The sequence below is a fragment of the Diadema antillarum genome, unplaced genomic scaffold (genome assembly GCF_040938485.1).
Source record: "Diadema antillarum isolate AM-2024a unplaced genomic scaffold, OU_Dant_1.0 seq00001166_RagTag, whole genome shotgun sequence".
NCBI lineage: Eukaryota > Metazoa > Echinodermata > Echinoidea > Diadematoida > Diadematidae > Diadema > Diadema antillarum.
Genome location: NW_027271973.1, coordinates 168,217 through 183,925, shown reverse-complemented (window position 1 = coordinate 183,925; position 15,709 = coordinate 168,217). Strand labels below are relative to the sequence as shown.

The 15,709-nt window shown below is 39.7% G+C and overlaps 1 protein-coding gene across 1 annotated transcript; it reads right to left on the bottom strand.

The window, feature by feature from the left end:
• Window positions 1–4,178: 4,178 nt before the first annotated feature.
• LOC139744391 (transmembrane protein 79-like) lies at window positions 4,179–5,026 on the bottom strand. The gene is given in 2 exon segments (XM_071654833.1): window positions 4,179–4,641; window positions 4,644–5,026. Coding segments are annotated over 2 exon segments (555 nt in total). The 5' UTR covers window positions 4,861–5,026; the 3' UTR covers window positions 4,179–4,303.
• Window positions 5,027–15,709: the final 10,683 nt, after the last annotated feature.

Here is a 15,709-nt window from a genome sequence, read left to right as displayed (position 1 = left end):
GGGTCCTATAGTACGGTACAGCTGCGAGGGTGAGCAAATGAGATCTATTCAGATTGGAGATAAAATTCCTGGTTGAATAATCTGCTGACAATATTTGAGTGATGTTAACCCTCAGTGACCATTAAACACAAAAGACCCTGGAAAGAGCGAACCATTATGCACTAAAGATGACGTGCCAGGCCTATCTTATATGAACTTTGGACTTGTTTGTGGTGTGCGCGGACTTTGTAGAATTAATTTAAGCAGGGTTCCCACTTAGCCGAGTTACAGTGCCGAACTTTGGCGAGTTGTGGCAAGTTGCCTCCCGGCACTTGCGATAACTCGCGTAAAGCTCTTCATGTATAACTCGGGTAACTCCCGACAACTCGCGTAACTCGTAGTGAATCTGCAAAACTCCCCGTGAACTCGCGAGTGGTTCCAAAATTTTTGAACATGTTCAAAAATTTCCCTAACTCGAAGTAACTCGTGCTGAACTCAAACTCGCGCAGCTCGGCACAACTCGAGACTCCAACTCGGCTAAGTGGGAACCTTGCTTTAGGACTGTTTTCACTGAGCATACGAATGATTTGAGGAGGACACACGGTGTTTAAAATATAAACGGTATAAACCGAGGCCGGTATTCGAAGGAAAACTTCCCCCACAATGGTGCCGAAAAACATTCTTGCGTAGTTGAGCGTAGTTCTAATGACCTATATAGTTACGTATGTGCGAAAGTCGTGTGTCACACTGTCTTGAAACTGACACAAAATGGTCATACTCATACGAACTTGATGGCCCCAAACTTGGTAAAAAGCCAACAACAGCCGAAGCAAGTATGATGATCAATGTCTATACCTCAAGGTCATGTGATGGCACCTGAACAACACAAAAATTAAAGGTTACACGAAGATGTGAATCAAGCATGTACTCAAAGGACACTGGTCTGCGATGCTGTGTTTAATACGTGCACAGTGCACATCACGAACCCGAAGTCCCTATACTTAATATTTGCTGGGGGAGGGGGGGGGGGGGTGTCCAGGGCCCCCTTTTTAAAGGACAAGTTCACCTTCATAAACATAAGGATTGAGAAAATGCAACAATATTAGTAGAACACATCAGTGAAAGTTTGAGGAAAATTGGACAATCGATGCAAAAGTTATGATTTTTTTAAATTTTTGTGTTGGAACCGCTGGATGAGGAGACTACTACAGCTTGTGAGTCATATGCGTACAACAGTATAAAGAAAATATGAAAGAAAATTCAACATATTTTCACTTTTTTCGCATGATAAAAGAGCAATTGACTTGCCTCTTTCTAAAGGCACGGGGAATAATATTACCCATAACATTTATCGGTTACGAGTCAGGGGAATGTGTACTTTTTTTCAAAAGATGGAATTTTGTGAAATTCTCTTTATATTTTCCTTATATTGTTGTACGCATGTGACATCTAAGTTATTCATACACTGCAGTAGTTTTCTCATCCAGCGGGTACTGCACAAAAACTTCAAAAATTCATAACTTTTGAACGGATTGTCTGATTTTCCTCAAACTTTCAATGATGTGTTCTACTAATATTGCTACATTCTCTCAATCCGTATGTTTATGAAGGTGAACTTGTCCTTTAAGGGCCCTTGAAGCGCAAAGGATTATTATATGCCATCTGCATGGTGCTATCTTAGCCGTATTCTTGAATTTATAACTGAATTCATTAATTACACTGATTGAATAAAACGTCCTAGAACATTACATGAACAGAAAAATTGATTGACCAAGAGCATGGGACTCTCCTTTATTTCTTTCCACATTTAAAATAGGAGATTACTTCCAACAACAACAGTAACAAAAAAAAAAACATAGCTAATCGTAAAGCGAAATAATTATGAGCATTTTGTCTTAAAATCACTGAATTTAGATCTCCAAACATGGACACAGGCAAAACAGCAATAACAGTAAAAACTAGAATTATCACTGAAGGTGATTAATACCCCCGCCCCGAGTGTTGATTTATAGTGTGTGATGTCATGAGGGCAATGACGTTAATACCAAGTTTGTGCACTTGTCGAGTTATCATACAAACAAATTGTGACCACAGTTGCGAGTGCTATGGTAACAGTTGGTTCCACAAGGTTTGGGTAAAAAGTGTGGTTACCATGGCAATGCATTGTCTGATACAAACACAAGGGACATTTTGCATAACTACACTTAAAGACCATCATACACACCAAATTTGACCTTCACAGCTTGAATTGTTTATTTTGATACAAAAATGAGTGGTTACAATGGCAATACATTTTCCTTATATATACTAACACATTGGTGTCTTGCAAAACTACACTTTTAGATTATGATACATACTAAATTTGACTTTAATTGCTTGAATGATGGAAGAGTTATTCGATCTGCAAGCTTTTGGTAAAATTATGGTTACCATGGCAACGGTTTGTGTGGCAAACACAAAAATTATGTGTTCCACATCTATACCTCAGGGCCATAATGCCTACCAAATTTGGTTTCAATTGCTTGAAAACTGTGGAAGAAGTTCACTCCACAGGATATAAAAAAAATGCGCTTACCATGGCAACACATTGTCCGATACAAATACAAAGGACATTTTGCAAAACTACACATAAAGAGCATCATACACACTAAATTTCACCTTCATAGATTAAATGGTTCAATTCGATACAAAAATGAGTTGTTACCATGGCAACACATTTTTCTTATATTAACACATTGGCTTGCATAACTACACCTCCCGATCATCATACATACTAGATTTGACCTTAATTGCTTGAATGATGGGGAAGTTATTCCATCCACAAGGTTTTGGTAATATTATGGTTACCATGGCAATGCTTTGTCTGACAAACCCAAAAATTATGTGTTCCACATCTATGCCTCAAGGCCACAATGCCTACTAAATTTGATTGCAATTGCTTCAAAACTGTGGAAGTTGTTCAGTCCACAGGATTTCGAAGAAAACATGCGGTTACCATGGCAACGCTTCGTCAAGTACAAACACAAAGAGTGCCTTGCATAACTACACCTATAGATCATCATAGATACCAATTTTGAAATTGATTGCTTAAATACTATGGAAGTAGTTCCCTCCACAAGGTTTTGGTAAAATTGTGGTTACCATGGCAACGCATTCTCCGACAAACACACACAAAAAACCATGTCTTACACATCTATACCTCAATATCATTTACCCCAAGTTTCATTTAAATTGCTTCAAAACTGTAGAAGTTGTTCACTCCACAGGATTTCGAAGAAAACATGCGGTTACCATGGCAACGCTTCGTCAAATACAAACACAAAGAGTGTCTTGCATAACTACACCTATAGATCATCATAGATACCAAATTTGAAATTGATTGCTGAAATACTATGGAAGTAGTTCCATCCTTAAGGTTTTGGTTAAATTGTGGTTACCATGGCAACGCATTGTCCGACACACACACACAAAACCTCAATATCATCATTTACCCTAAGTTTCATTTAAATTGCTTCAAAACTGTAGAAGGAGTTCGCAAAGCAAGATTTTGCAACAGACCGACCGCCCGACCGCCCGACCAACATCACGGTGATTCCTATATACCCCTTCACACTAAGTGTGGCGGGGGTATAAAAAGTAAACAAATAGGCCTAAAACAAAGCAAAAGCTGTCTGTGAAAATTATGTCTTCCTGAATTAAGACGCCATTGGTAGACGTATTCATAAATGTAATGCACTCACTTGTTTATACAACCAAGAAATACGAATGATTACCTTTTCTTCAACAAATCGAACATTAGTGTTTGATTCTTACGACATGTTTTAAAAAAGAAAGAAAGAAAGAAATAGAGTCAATTCTTTTTAAACTGGGTAAGTGGTAATGATAATGCTTCATGGCTGTGATTTACGGTCAAAAAGTATTAAGCAGGACGCCTACAGCACCTTCCAATACTGATAACGCATAAGCATATAATTAATGGATGAAACCTACATCACAATGGCTTTTTTAGTTTCCATTTCACTCGCAAACTAAATACAAACTGTTCATACTCTGAAAATGATGCTTCATTACAATTGAATTTGCATTAATTATTCTATTACATATTACTCAAATCTGTAAGTCGTTACTGAAAGTTTTTCAGTACTCGCCTATCACTACAAAGAAGACTGAGCATACCCTATGTTTCTGCATATAAAGAATCATCGCTAGCTCTCTCCAGAAATCTTCTTCCTCGTTTCAAGTCTTTCATATCTCTTTACTAAGGTCAATCCGTTGGATTAAAGCCATGAATTGCTTGCACATTTCGTTCCTCTGAGCTGTCACATTATGGCGTCTTCTGGCCGTTGTAGACTTGCCAGGCGACGTTGTGCACGGAGTACAGTATCCCGAGCATGGTAGGGATGGAGGTCAAGGCGAAACCAAATCCTCGGAGAATCGGTTTGACGACGTATCCCACGAAGAAAAAGGTGCGACCAACAACAAAGAGCAAGACGAGGAGCGGTACCAACTGCAGCCGGTCAACCTCCAGACAAGAGGCCATCCCCAAGACAGCTAAGACATGCAGGAGGGTTTGCTCCACGGTATTCTGGAGGATCCTCTGATAGGTCACGAAGGTCGTCATGGACGGGGCCACAGGGGCCGTGGGATGAGCACCTAGTGTTCCATGTTGGCAAATCGCTGAGAGCCTACTCTGTTCACACAGACGAATAGAGGGAGAGCAGAGAACGACAGGCAGCGGAATGCGAAGACCAGACGATCGCCTCCGGAGAGGTTCGGTGGGAAGCCAAGTTTGTAAGGGAGCGCTACATAGCCTGCTATGACTATACAGCAGATGGCCAAAGCCGCCTGGAACAATACGGCGAACTGATTAGCAGAAGGCATGATGATCAGATGTAGACCACGGATTTCACTTTAATTCCAACAAATCGAGTCTTATGAAACAGAGGTGAACTTGCGTTTTTACGCGATGTAATACAGCAACTATCAACTGTATTTCCATTCGCAGCATGAGCGGAATTATTAAGCAAAGTGAATTGGGTCCTAGTACAAGCACTGCGGTATAGCTGCGAGGGTAAACAAATGAAATCTATTCAGATTGGAGATCAAATTCCTGGTTGAATAATCTGCTGACAATATTTGAGTGATGTTAACCCTCTGTGACCCTTTAAACACAAGACCCTGGAAAGTGCACTAAAGATAACGTGCCGTCTATCCAGGGAGGGTGGTCTATCCTATTATTATATTTACTATGAACTTTGGACTTCTTTGTGGGGGTGCGCGGACTTTGTATAATTATTTTCTTAGGACTGTTTTCACTGAGCATACGAATGATTTGAGGAGGACACGCGATGTTCAAAATATGAAGGGTAAAGGCCGATATTCGGAGGAAATCTTCCCCAACAAATGGGTGTCGAAAAGCATTCTTGCGCAGTTTGAGCATATCACACTTTCTTGAAGCTGACACAAGACGGTCATACGAACTTGATGGCCCCGAACTTGGTAAAAAGCCAACAACAGCCGAAAAAAGTATGATGATCAATGTCTATACCTCAAGGTCATGTGATAGCACCCGATCAACACACAAATCAAAGGCTACACGAAGACGTGAATCAAGCATGTATTACTCAAAGGACACGGGAAGGAAACAATGGCTAAACGAAGATTTTGCCACAGCTAGCTCACGAGTTTGCTGTTGGCTGCTAGAGCGTGAGAAACTTTACCGGTGGTCATATATATATATATATATATATATATATATATATATATATATATACATATTATATATATATATATATATATATATATATATATAGAGAGAGAGAGAGAGAGAGAGAGAGAGAGAGAGAGAGAGAAGAAAGAGAGAGAGGGGGGGAGAGAGAGGGAGAGAGATGTAGGAAACAAAGAGGAGTCGTAGGTCGTGATTACTGAGGAATATGTCAATGACGTCAGGCAGACTGAGGATCGACGATCTTCGCTCCTGGCTGATATTCAATGTTGACGACACGAAGTCGTCATCAATGGGAATGGGTCCCCGCTAATTCGCTTTCAAAAGTGTCATGAGATTATTATACAAAATGTAATCTTGTCTAAAGTTACAGAAGCATCTCTACAGCTACATTGATTAGTGACCTGGGATTTGAACTCCTTAAATGTATTCTTGGCGTTGTCTGCGGATTTGTTGTACATTTTCGAAGCGTCATAATGACTAAAGGTGATTTTATTATCATACTGTGTGGTGCGTCATTTTTTGTACACAGTGGTCCATGGCAAAGTGATCCGTTTTGATGAGTCACATCTAAAGTGGTGTAGATCCGTAGAGTATTTGCATTATTTTGTTTCACATCTGTTTCTTCAGTCTCATTTCGTTCGGTCGACTTTTTGTTACTGACGTAGTATTCTTTAACTCCTCCAAGTGTTGCTTTTAATTTCATCTTTATTATTTACATCGGTATTATTGGAGGTTTTGGCTCTAAACCCCTGTCCGAAAACTTGTAAATTTCCCCAATTATGGTTGATACATGGAGTTTATTGAAGCAAATGGATAGACGGAAAATCAGGTAGCGGGACCAATGGCGTAAAAACCATTAAAAAACAACAACAAAATTCCAACAAGTCTATCTCACTGTATAAATGGAGCTACTGTATATCATATCAATCCAAGAGTTGTTTGATAACTCCTTGATCAATCTAAAGGCGCCGTCCCCACACCATGGCCGAGGTATCTTCAATGTTAAAGGGACCATTGCATGAACACAATAATAGAAGATTCATCCAAATTGGATATTACAAACGAAAGTTATGGAATCTTGACGTTTCGCATATTTTTCACCTACGAATAGCAAATATTAAGACAATTATGATGTCATCATTTCACAACCCTCTCTTTGGTGATTGTATAAAAAGAAGTTGTTATCAAAATCATATTCTTGGTCTGTACTTTTACAAAAAGATTAATACCAGAATATCGTTATTCATACAGTCATGTGAGGCGATGATGGTTTCTGTTTCACTTCATGTCAAAAACAAGGAAATTAAGTAGGCCTAAAGGTTTGTGGATAGTCATTATGGGAGATTTGTAAAATGATGACGTCATCGCCACTGTCAATATTGATATGAGTATATAGGCCCTGAGTGCCGACTATTACCACTGATTGATGATAACATGTAAAGCTTGATTTTGTAACTTTCTTATTTTAGTTTCAAATTTATGATGCAGGTCCCATCTGGTGCTGCTATTCACTATGTATGAAGGCCAACTTGAGCAGGGTATGGAATTGCGCTTTTAAAGATGGATGATTAGAATAAAACATAGTCGTCAATTTAGCATTATGTATTATACTCAGACAGCGATTCAGATAGACAATGTTTTATTTCTTCACACTATATCATGAATGTCATGATTTACTTTATTGATATAGACAAAAACATTGCACAGTGGTGTATAAAGCCTGGAATTAGAAGGAATAATGACATACGGAACATAAGCGTGAACGCAGTGAATGAAACGCACTGAAAAAAAAGTATGAGAGGGATCCTATGTTATACTTCCCCATTAAAAAAAAAAATGATTTGCGACCACCACATACTGCCATTGTGGCACAACATTGACGCAAACTTTTATAAGATTTCAGTTAGAGTATACGAAACCTGATGGAGGTAATTAAACACATATAATAAAGTATGTGGGTCTGAGGAGGACAGAAAAAGATACACACACACACTAACACATAAATAGAGAAGTACGACAGAAAGTTCTTGGCCCATAAATGGAAATTTCACGATGCAGATGAATGAAGCTGGAATGGCAAAAAGCCAGCTTATTGTATACTTTTCGATTCATGGAAATCGCGTTGATGATGCTACTAAAGCATACTGCCAAGAGGAAAACTCATAAAATTTCTTTAATGGCGTACGCATCGTCAATTTCGAGTTGTTCAATTTTCATTCGTAGTTGAATATTCATACTTTCATTTAAAGGGATAGTACAGTATTGGTGGAGATGAGAATTGGGCTTTTAACTTTTTGAAAAATATCACGAAAACACTTATGAAATAGTACAGAGCATGCCATTTTAAAAGGAATTCAAAGTTTATTTGATGAAAATCGGGTTCGGAATGACGGAAACATCCAAAAACAAAGGAAAACAAAGCGATCATAATAAAGTGTGGGTCCCCCACTTATTAGAATTGCTCTGTTTTGGATATCTCAGCCATTTCAAAACCAATTTTCATCAAATAAACGTTGAATTCCTCATGAATTACATGCTCTTTCATATTTTATAAAGGGTTTCTCATTATCTTACCAAAAAAATGTTAGAAACCTGAAATTTAGGTGTCAACCAAAACTATACATTCCCTTTAAATATTTCATTTTATTTGTCTTGTTCAAATCAGCCCCACCCCGACTCATTTGCAAATTTCCATAGATCGCAACCGCTTTGTCAGTATAAAAGTTCCTTGAGTGTTGCGACAATTGCTGTTGCAGAACTCTACTTCAGACCACACCCGCACATTTTCTTTGCTTCCTTTGCTGTGGGTCTTTCGACTGCAATAAAAACGGATCGAGTTTCACAAAATCTTAAATATAACATGACCGTAAATAGTGTGACGGCATTCTTGCCAAATAGGACATTGTGATTATTATCATGTAGTGATTCTATACCATTATAGATGTGTTTTCTTCAGCACAACCACCAACCATGAACTACATGTATACCTATTTATGTAGAGTCATACTGCTTTCAGTTTATTTTCGCAGAATAGTTTTGAGAAGGCAATATGGAACATGTCTATTTTTGCTCATCGTTTCGTTGTTCGTTTGTTTGTTTCTTGTCATCTTATTTTTTGTAGGGTGGAAAACGCATCTTACTTTGCATTCTAGTTTGCCAAGGTATGGCTGAAGAATAATCAGTGTATCATGTTAATGTCCTCTTGCAACTTATCACAAACTCTGAATACATTAACTCAGTTTCTATAGCGGCGAATATCATGCATAACCCTTTTCACGTTTCATCGTGTTCATCTGTCAGGCTGACGTTGTCGTCATCGGGCTGGACAAAGGAGCCGTCGGTGAGGTCACTGTTGAAACAATCTTCCCACCTGGGTTCATTGTACATTCTGACATCGTCATCATCGTCATCGATACTGCTCTCAGAATAGCCAGCGTCCGCATCATTGCCGACCTCGGTCGACCTGTTAAACCGTCTTTCGAACTCTTCGGGGAAGTATTCCCACAAAGCATTGGTGTTGTCAGAAGAGGATGCAGGGGCGCCCTCATCGTTGTTCTCCCACTTAGGTTTTAGCTCCATGGTCGGACAAACTGGCATGGGCGCATGCTCCATAAGGTATTCCGTAACCGACGATCCCGAGCTCGACCTCCGTTCACAGTCTGTAACGATGGGGACTTTGGCCAAGTCGTAGTGGACAATTGGCTGGTAGCTAATGTACCTGCGTGTCCCGTTGTCCTGGGAGGCTCCTTCTCTACACCTCGACACCCACCGGGGAAGAACGGTGGTCGAATTCCTCCTCGTCATTACTTGGTAGCACACGACAAGGGCGGTGATGAGGAACCAGGCAAGCACACACGCGCCAATGAAGATGGCGACGAAGCTCAACCACGCACTTTCGAACAAGATAAGAAAGATGAGCCAGGAGAGAGGGTGAAAAAATATGAATTACTATAATTTTACAACCATGCACAACACTGAGATTGAATTTTCCTTCAGGTTTTCCAACCTGACACTCCATTACCTATCATGATTTTATATTGATGGATAGTTTACTGCATGATCATTATAGGATGGATAGAAATAAGGGAAAGATATAAAAGAAGAAAATACTATGCCAGTCGCATTAAAGCGTTCTGGAGTTTCACTTTATAACCACAGACGACTTTGTGCAATACCTGTTGGTGAAGTTCATAATAGCTGTATCATTGACAAAAGTAATCGGTTTTTATGAACAGTATATATACATCGGGAGAGTCATAGAAATGATATGACATAATTATCATCCTTGGCTAAAGTACGTTGTTGTGAATTAACGATGTCACTGTTTCACGAAAATGTGTGAAACTTCAACATCCTATAATCATATCCGACTTTGCTTGAACCTGTTGAAATGTCATTTTCTTTTTCTCTACATTCTTTTTGAGGTTTTTTTTTTAAATTAAGAAGCCACACTTATAGCAATATTTGAAGGAATAATGTCAAACGTTATAGGGCCTACATGGTTTCATCCGTCTTTGTATCACAGGCTATTGGGTTTTCTAAGTGAAGCAAAGTGAACTATTATGAATATGCACAATTTAAACGAAAGGAAAAAGACATGTTGGCTCATTGCTAAATGCAAGGAGCAAACAATGTCTGAGCTGTTGACCTTTAAGGTAGAGAAAATAGGGGAGGAGCACTTAGCAACACTGTAAACCATGATTAAAATACCTACCAGCATTGTGGGTCGGAATCTATCGGCGGCACAATCGTGCTGGTGGTGTACGAACTAAAATAGAATCCGGACGTGCCCCCTGTTTCTGCAGTGTCCAGTGTGATAGCTCCTTGGTTTCCGGTTTGTCTGACATCAGGGGTCACAGTGACCGGTAGATAGCTCCCGCCTTCACCCACGGGATCGGGGGTGATGACTCGGGTTGGCGCACAGCAAGTGAAAGCAACCGATCCCGTTAGCTGACAGCAGGCCGTGTGGTCGGCGGGATCGACGCCCGGTCGTGGACAGAGATACTCCCTCCCGTGTCCGGTGGTGCATCCGACTTCGGACAGCTCTGGGCTGGAAGACATCTCTGTAACAGCGAACTCACAAGAGTTACCTCTTCTGCAACGTAGACTTGTTAACCGGAACCCGCATGCCTAATAAGAAGGGAAAGCAAGTGTGGGCTCACATTTGTGAATTGTAATAAGACTCAAGGTTTTACTTACATTTCTCTCTGGTCATATGAAACTCGTCTTTAGAATATTCACAATGATAGGAATGTATTCACAAATTTGCATTCATGATGAGAAATATCATTTATTAAAAAGCCTTTACAATCTATTGTAAAAACTCTGAAACTGCAGAAACAAAAAGTAATAAACATTTTTAATTGAATGAGAAATTTGTACCAGTAGATACGCCAATTACAGGGTTATCATTTCCCATATCGACGATTGTTACGGGTACTGTTTGTTTCCGTACACTACAAGATTCTGAAGTAACATTTTATCATTCATTTCTTGGGGGGGGGGGGGAGGCTGGAGATTTCGCGCGGATCTGCTCTTATCTTTATTGTCTGAAACATAAATGCGGCTTTCTTTCAGGGTCCTTGGGACGTCTTCTAGCGTGTGTGTAGGCCTGTGTGTGTGGTGTGTGTGCGTGTGTGTGGGTGGGTGTGTGTATGTGTGTGTGAGTATAATGTGGGAGAGGAAATGTGTGTGTGTGTGTGTGTGTGTGTGTGTGTGTGTGTGTGTGTGTGTGAGTATAATGTGGGAGGGGGAATTGCTAGGGATAATGTTCGTGGTTGAGTCAAAGATCAATGTCAAGGATAACCCCCATGTGCTTATTGCACCGGTTGAAAAGTATGCGATTTATTTTTCTCAGAGGATCATATACTATAAAAGCTGATGGCATGAACTGTGCACGTCCCTCAGGAGTGAACAACGTAACTGAAAGAAAAAAAAATGGAACGTGAATGTATGAAAACACATACGCAGGCACACACACACACATACACACACACTAACATGCTAACACATCTCAACATCTTCAAAACATAAATGAAGATACAATTTTTCTTATCACGCATAGGTAAGCTCAAGGAAAACATTAATTTGGAAACTAGATTGTAACTATCAATATTCACTGACGCCTTTGTAGTCTTTTAGTTGCTGCGTTGATCAGTTTTAGTTGTTGTTTTTTTAATTCACTGACTGCTGCGCAATTATAGTATTTGGACCTGCTTTTCGGTTCGCTTCATAAGGAAATCTGACTTCATATTTTTGTTCAAACCGTCCTTTAGCTTTCATTGCGCACAGTCAGGCCAGGTCAGAGTCAGGTCAGGTCAGGTCAGTCAGGTCAGTTCAACCCTTATGGTGCCCTTCCTCCTCGTAATCCCTCCTCCCCCTCCCCCTCCCCCTCCCCTTCTCCTCCCTCCCCCTCCCCCTCCCCCTCCCCTCCCCTCCCCCTCCCCCTCCCACCCCTCCCCCTCCCCCTCTCCCCTCCCCCTCCCCACTCCCCTCCCCCCTCGGCGTGTAGGGCCAGCGACGAAAGCCCTCCACCTGTCTCTGTTGCTGGCCATCCTCTGGAGAGAAGCCCAGGACTGTATGTGATCTGATATCATTTCACCCTCGTGCTGTTCTTCTCCATATCTGCTTGGGTCTGCCACGTCTTCCTTTCCCTTCAGGACGCCAATCAATAAATTAAAAAAGGAAATCCATCCCCAAAATAGATAAACTTAAAAGAAAGGAAAAAATATTTCCTGCAGAACGATACAAAAATGACAAAAAATCAGACTAAGATGTGACATTTTGAAATTTCATATTTTTTCGGAAAAACATTTCTTGAAAATGCATACCTTATGAATATTCAAATCAGCAAGTTGACGATGTCGTGCTCTTACAATTTCTTATTCATTTCATATGGGACAAAAATCTCATATTATTATTTCAGCTGTATAAATATAAAAAGAACAAATGTTTACTCTGATGGGAACATGCTTTTATTTGTATCAGCTAAAAAATATTTTCCCCCAAATTTCATATATAACATACATGAAATATTGTGAGGGTATGACATCATCAAATCGCTCATTTGAATATTCATAAAGACTGGTCAAGAATTTTTTTTTCCGGAAAAACATGAAATTTCAAAATGTCATATCTCCGGTGTTTCTTAACCGATTTTTGTCATTTCTATCATTCGGTAGGGAATATTGTTCTCTGTCTTTTGAATGAAGTTTATTCATTTTTGGTGTGGAATTCTTCTGTAAGAGCCTGTCTGTAAGAATAACATTTGCGTCCATTCTTAGGACACGTCATCATCCCCATCCTTCCTGGTGATTAGGGTCTGCAAATCCTCAGTGGACAGTTGTCATTGTGCACAGTGGTCATCGTTTATTTTATTGTCTACTGTTTAGAACTTAGCATGTGTAAGTATCATGTTAATATTACGTACTGAAAAATTAGAAAAATGACGCATTTATGGGCAACATATGTTTTAACTCATCGAAAATGGGTATACTATAGCATTTTCTCAGAGAAGAATATGTATTCGGGAATAAAGAAAGGCGAATCTCTCCTTCTAGGGAGTTTGAGACCATCCTGATCGTGTTGCGTCCATTCACATTTACCACTATGAATCGCGAATATCTTTGCAAACAAACGATGACATAATATTTGGATCCATTATGTGAATAAAGATTATGTGGATTGATGTAGTATCCTGGGGGTCATCCCACTAGACCGACACCCACGAGTCATACAGCCCACGAGTTCGATATCGAAAACAGGTCCATGAATAATACAGCTCACGAGTCATACAGCCCATGAGTTCGACACTGTGTATAGGCAAATAAAGCCCATGAGTTCGACACTAGGTTAAAACAGCCCACGAGTTCGACAGATACAACACGGGGCTTAATGTGTCGGTCTCGTGGGCCTTGTTAGCTTAGTGTCGAACTAATGGGCTGTATGACTAGTGAGCTGTATAACTCATGGGCTGTATGACTTGTGAGCTGTATGACTCGTTGGATGTATGACTCGTGGGTGTCGGTCTCGTGACGTGCACCCGTATTCTGTTGGTACTGAATCCTCGTCTTTTACGTCAAGAATTTGTATATCTCAATAGAAACGTGTGGATGACGTAGATAACACACACACACATACACAAACACAAACACACACACACGCATGTATTCTACTCCTTGACTATCAGCAAAATCATTTTGATGTGGAATAATAAAATTCTCTTGAATTCCTCCGACGTCAGCTTATCTTTAAATGAGACTTCGCTACCTGTTATCTTAATTGTTTTATAGCGGGGATTATGAACATCTTTACGCACAGCAAGCACTGATACCAGAGACGAGCGGATGTGATCTCATTTCACATTGTACTTATCGGCATGGCTTGTGGGGTAACATGATCTGATGATTACGATGTTTGAACAGTGTAACATGTCGAAGTTACGTAAGTCGCCATAATATTTGGATCTTGCGTCATTGACGACGAACCACCTGAATTCCCAAGTTTGCTTATCATTGTCAAGACTGTGGTCTTCGTGCGTGAATTGAGCATAAGCTTATTTTTACTCATATTACTTCTAACTAAATAAAAGGAAAGTAGACAGAGGCAATCACAAAAGACAAGGCACAGCAATTATTTATCATTATGATTAACAAACAAGGACATATTACACTCTGACGGTCTCCGCTCTGGACAACCCTAGCACTGAATTTTCGAAAGATGACATCACCTATATATATTACTCTCGTATAGTAACGATGTGCTTAAACACATCAGAAATATATAGGCTCATATTGAAATGTATTTGTACTATTCAAACTATAGTTTCGGTTTTAGTTTTTAGATGGATTCGGTTTAAGCACCATTTTAGATGGATTCGCTCCCATTGAAAGTAACTCAAGTTAACTGTCAATCTTGTTCATTCATAAAGATATGGATGTTTAAGCACAAAATTAGGATGGATAATACTTTTAGTGTTTAACATAGTTATAAGGTTTTGTGTTTGAATTGTGCTAGGTGTGCTCATACTTTACAGAGTAATTTTGTTTGCGCGCTTTCTGCATCTACCTTGGTAAAGCTGTATGAACAGGTCACTGTCAGCGCTGGGGTATCTTTTCCCACCTCCCTGCGCCTACCATGCAGGGGTTACAGCTCGTTATTCTGAAGGTCCGTTATTCCGAATGCTCTTTATTCCTAAGATTCGTTATTCCGAAGGTTCATTGTTTCGAATTTCATTTTCGGATTAACCGATCTTCGGAATAACGAACCTTCGGAATAACGCCACAAATTTTCGGATTAACGAACCCTTTTTCATTTTCGGATTAACGAACCTCTAGGTATAGGGAATTTGCGTGTTTCGGATTAACGACCCTTCGGAACAACGAACCTTCGGAATAGCGAACCTTCGGAATAACGAACAGCACCCCATGCGGGGAGGTAGAAGAGATACCTCCCTATGAATATCAATCTAAGAGTGATTCGTATAGGTGTGGAGGCTATAACCCGGCATAATAACATCACCATAATATAATAGACAGCAGCAGAAATCTACATTGAAAGAATAAACAACTATAATAAATTAACATTGACTTCTGTTGAAGGAATACGTTAGCTTATTCTTTAACCCTTATGGTTTGAGTTCACATCTTGGGGTATCTTTATTTATCTATTTGTTCATGATTTTATTCAATTATTTATTCATTTATTTGTTTGTTTTCTCTATCATATTGCAGGGTTGGCCTATTCTGTTGTACAAAACTGCTTTCCAAAGGTGCCCTACAGTTTTACATGCGGGACATCACTGAAATACATGGAACATAATACGCGACTTACACAAATCAAGGTACATGAATCAGATACTATACATGTATCACACAGATACAAGGTCATACACCCCACGAACTATTGTCAGAAAGGAAAAATGGACCACATCCACGGTTTGTCACATTATTTTTTGTCAAGTCATTTGCTATCATTGTCATTGTCATTCTCATCATCACTGTT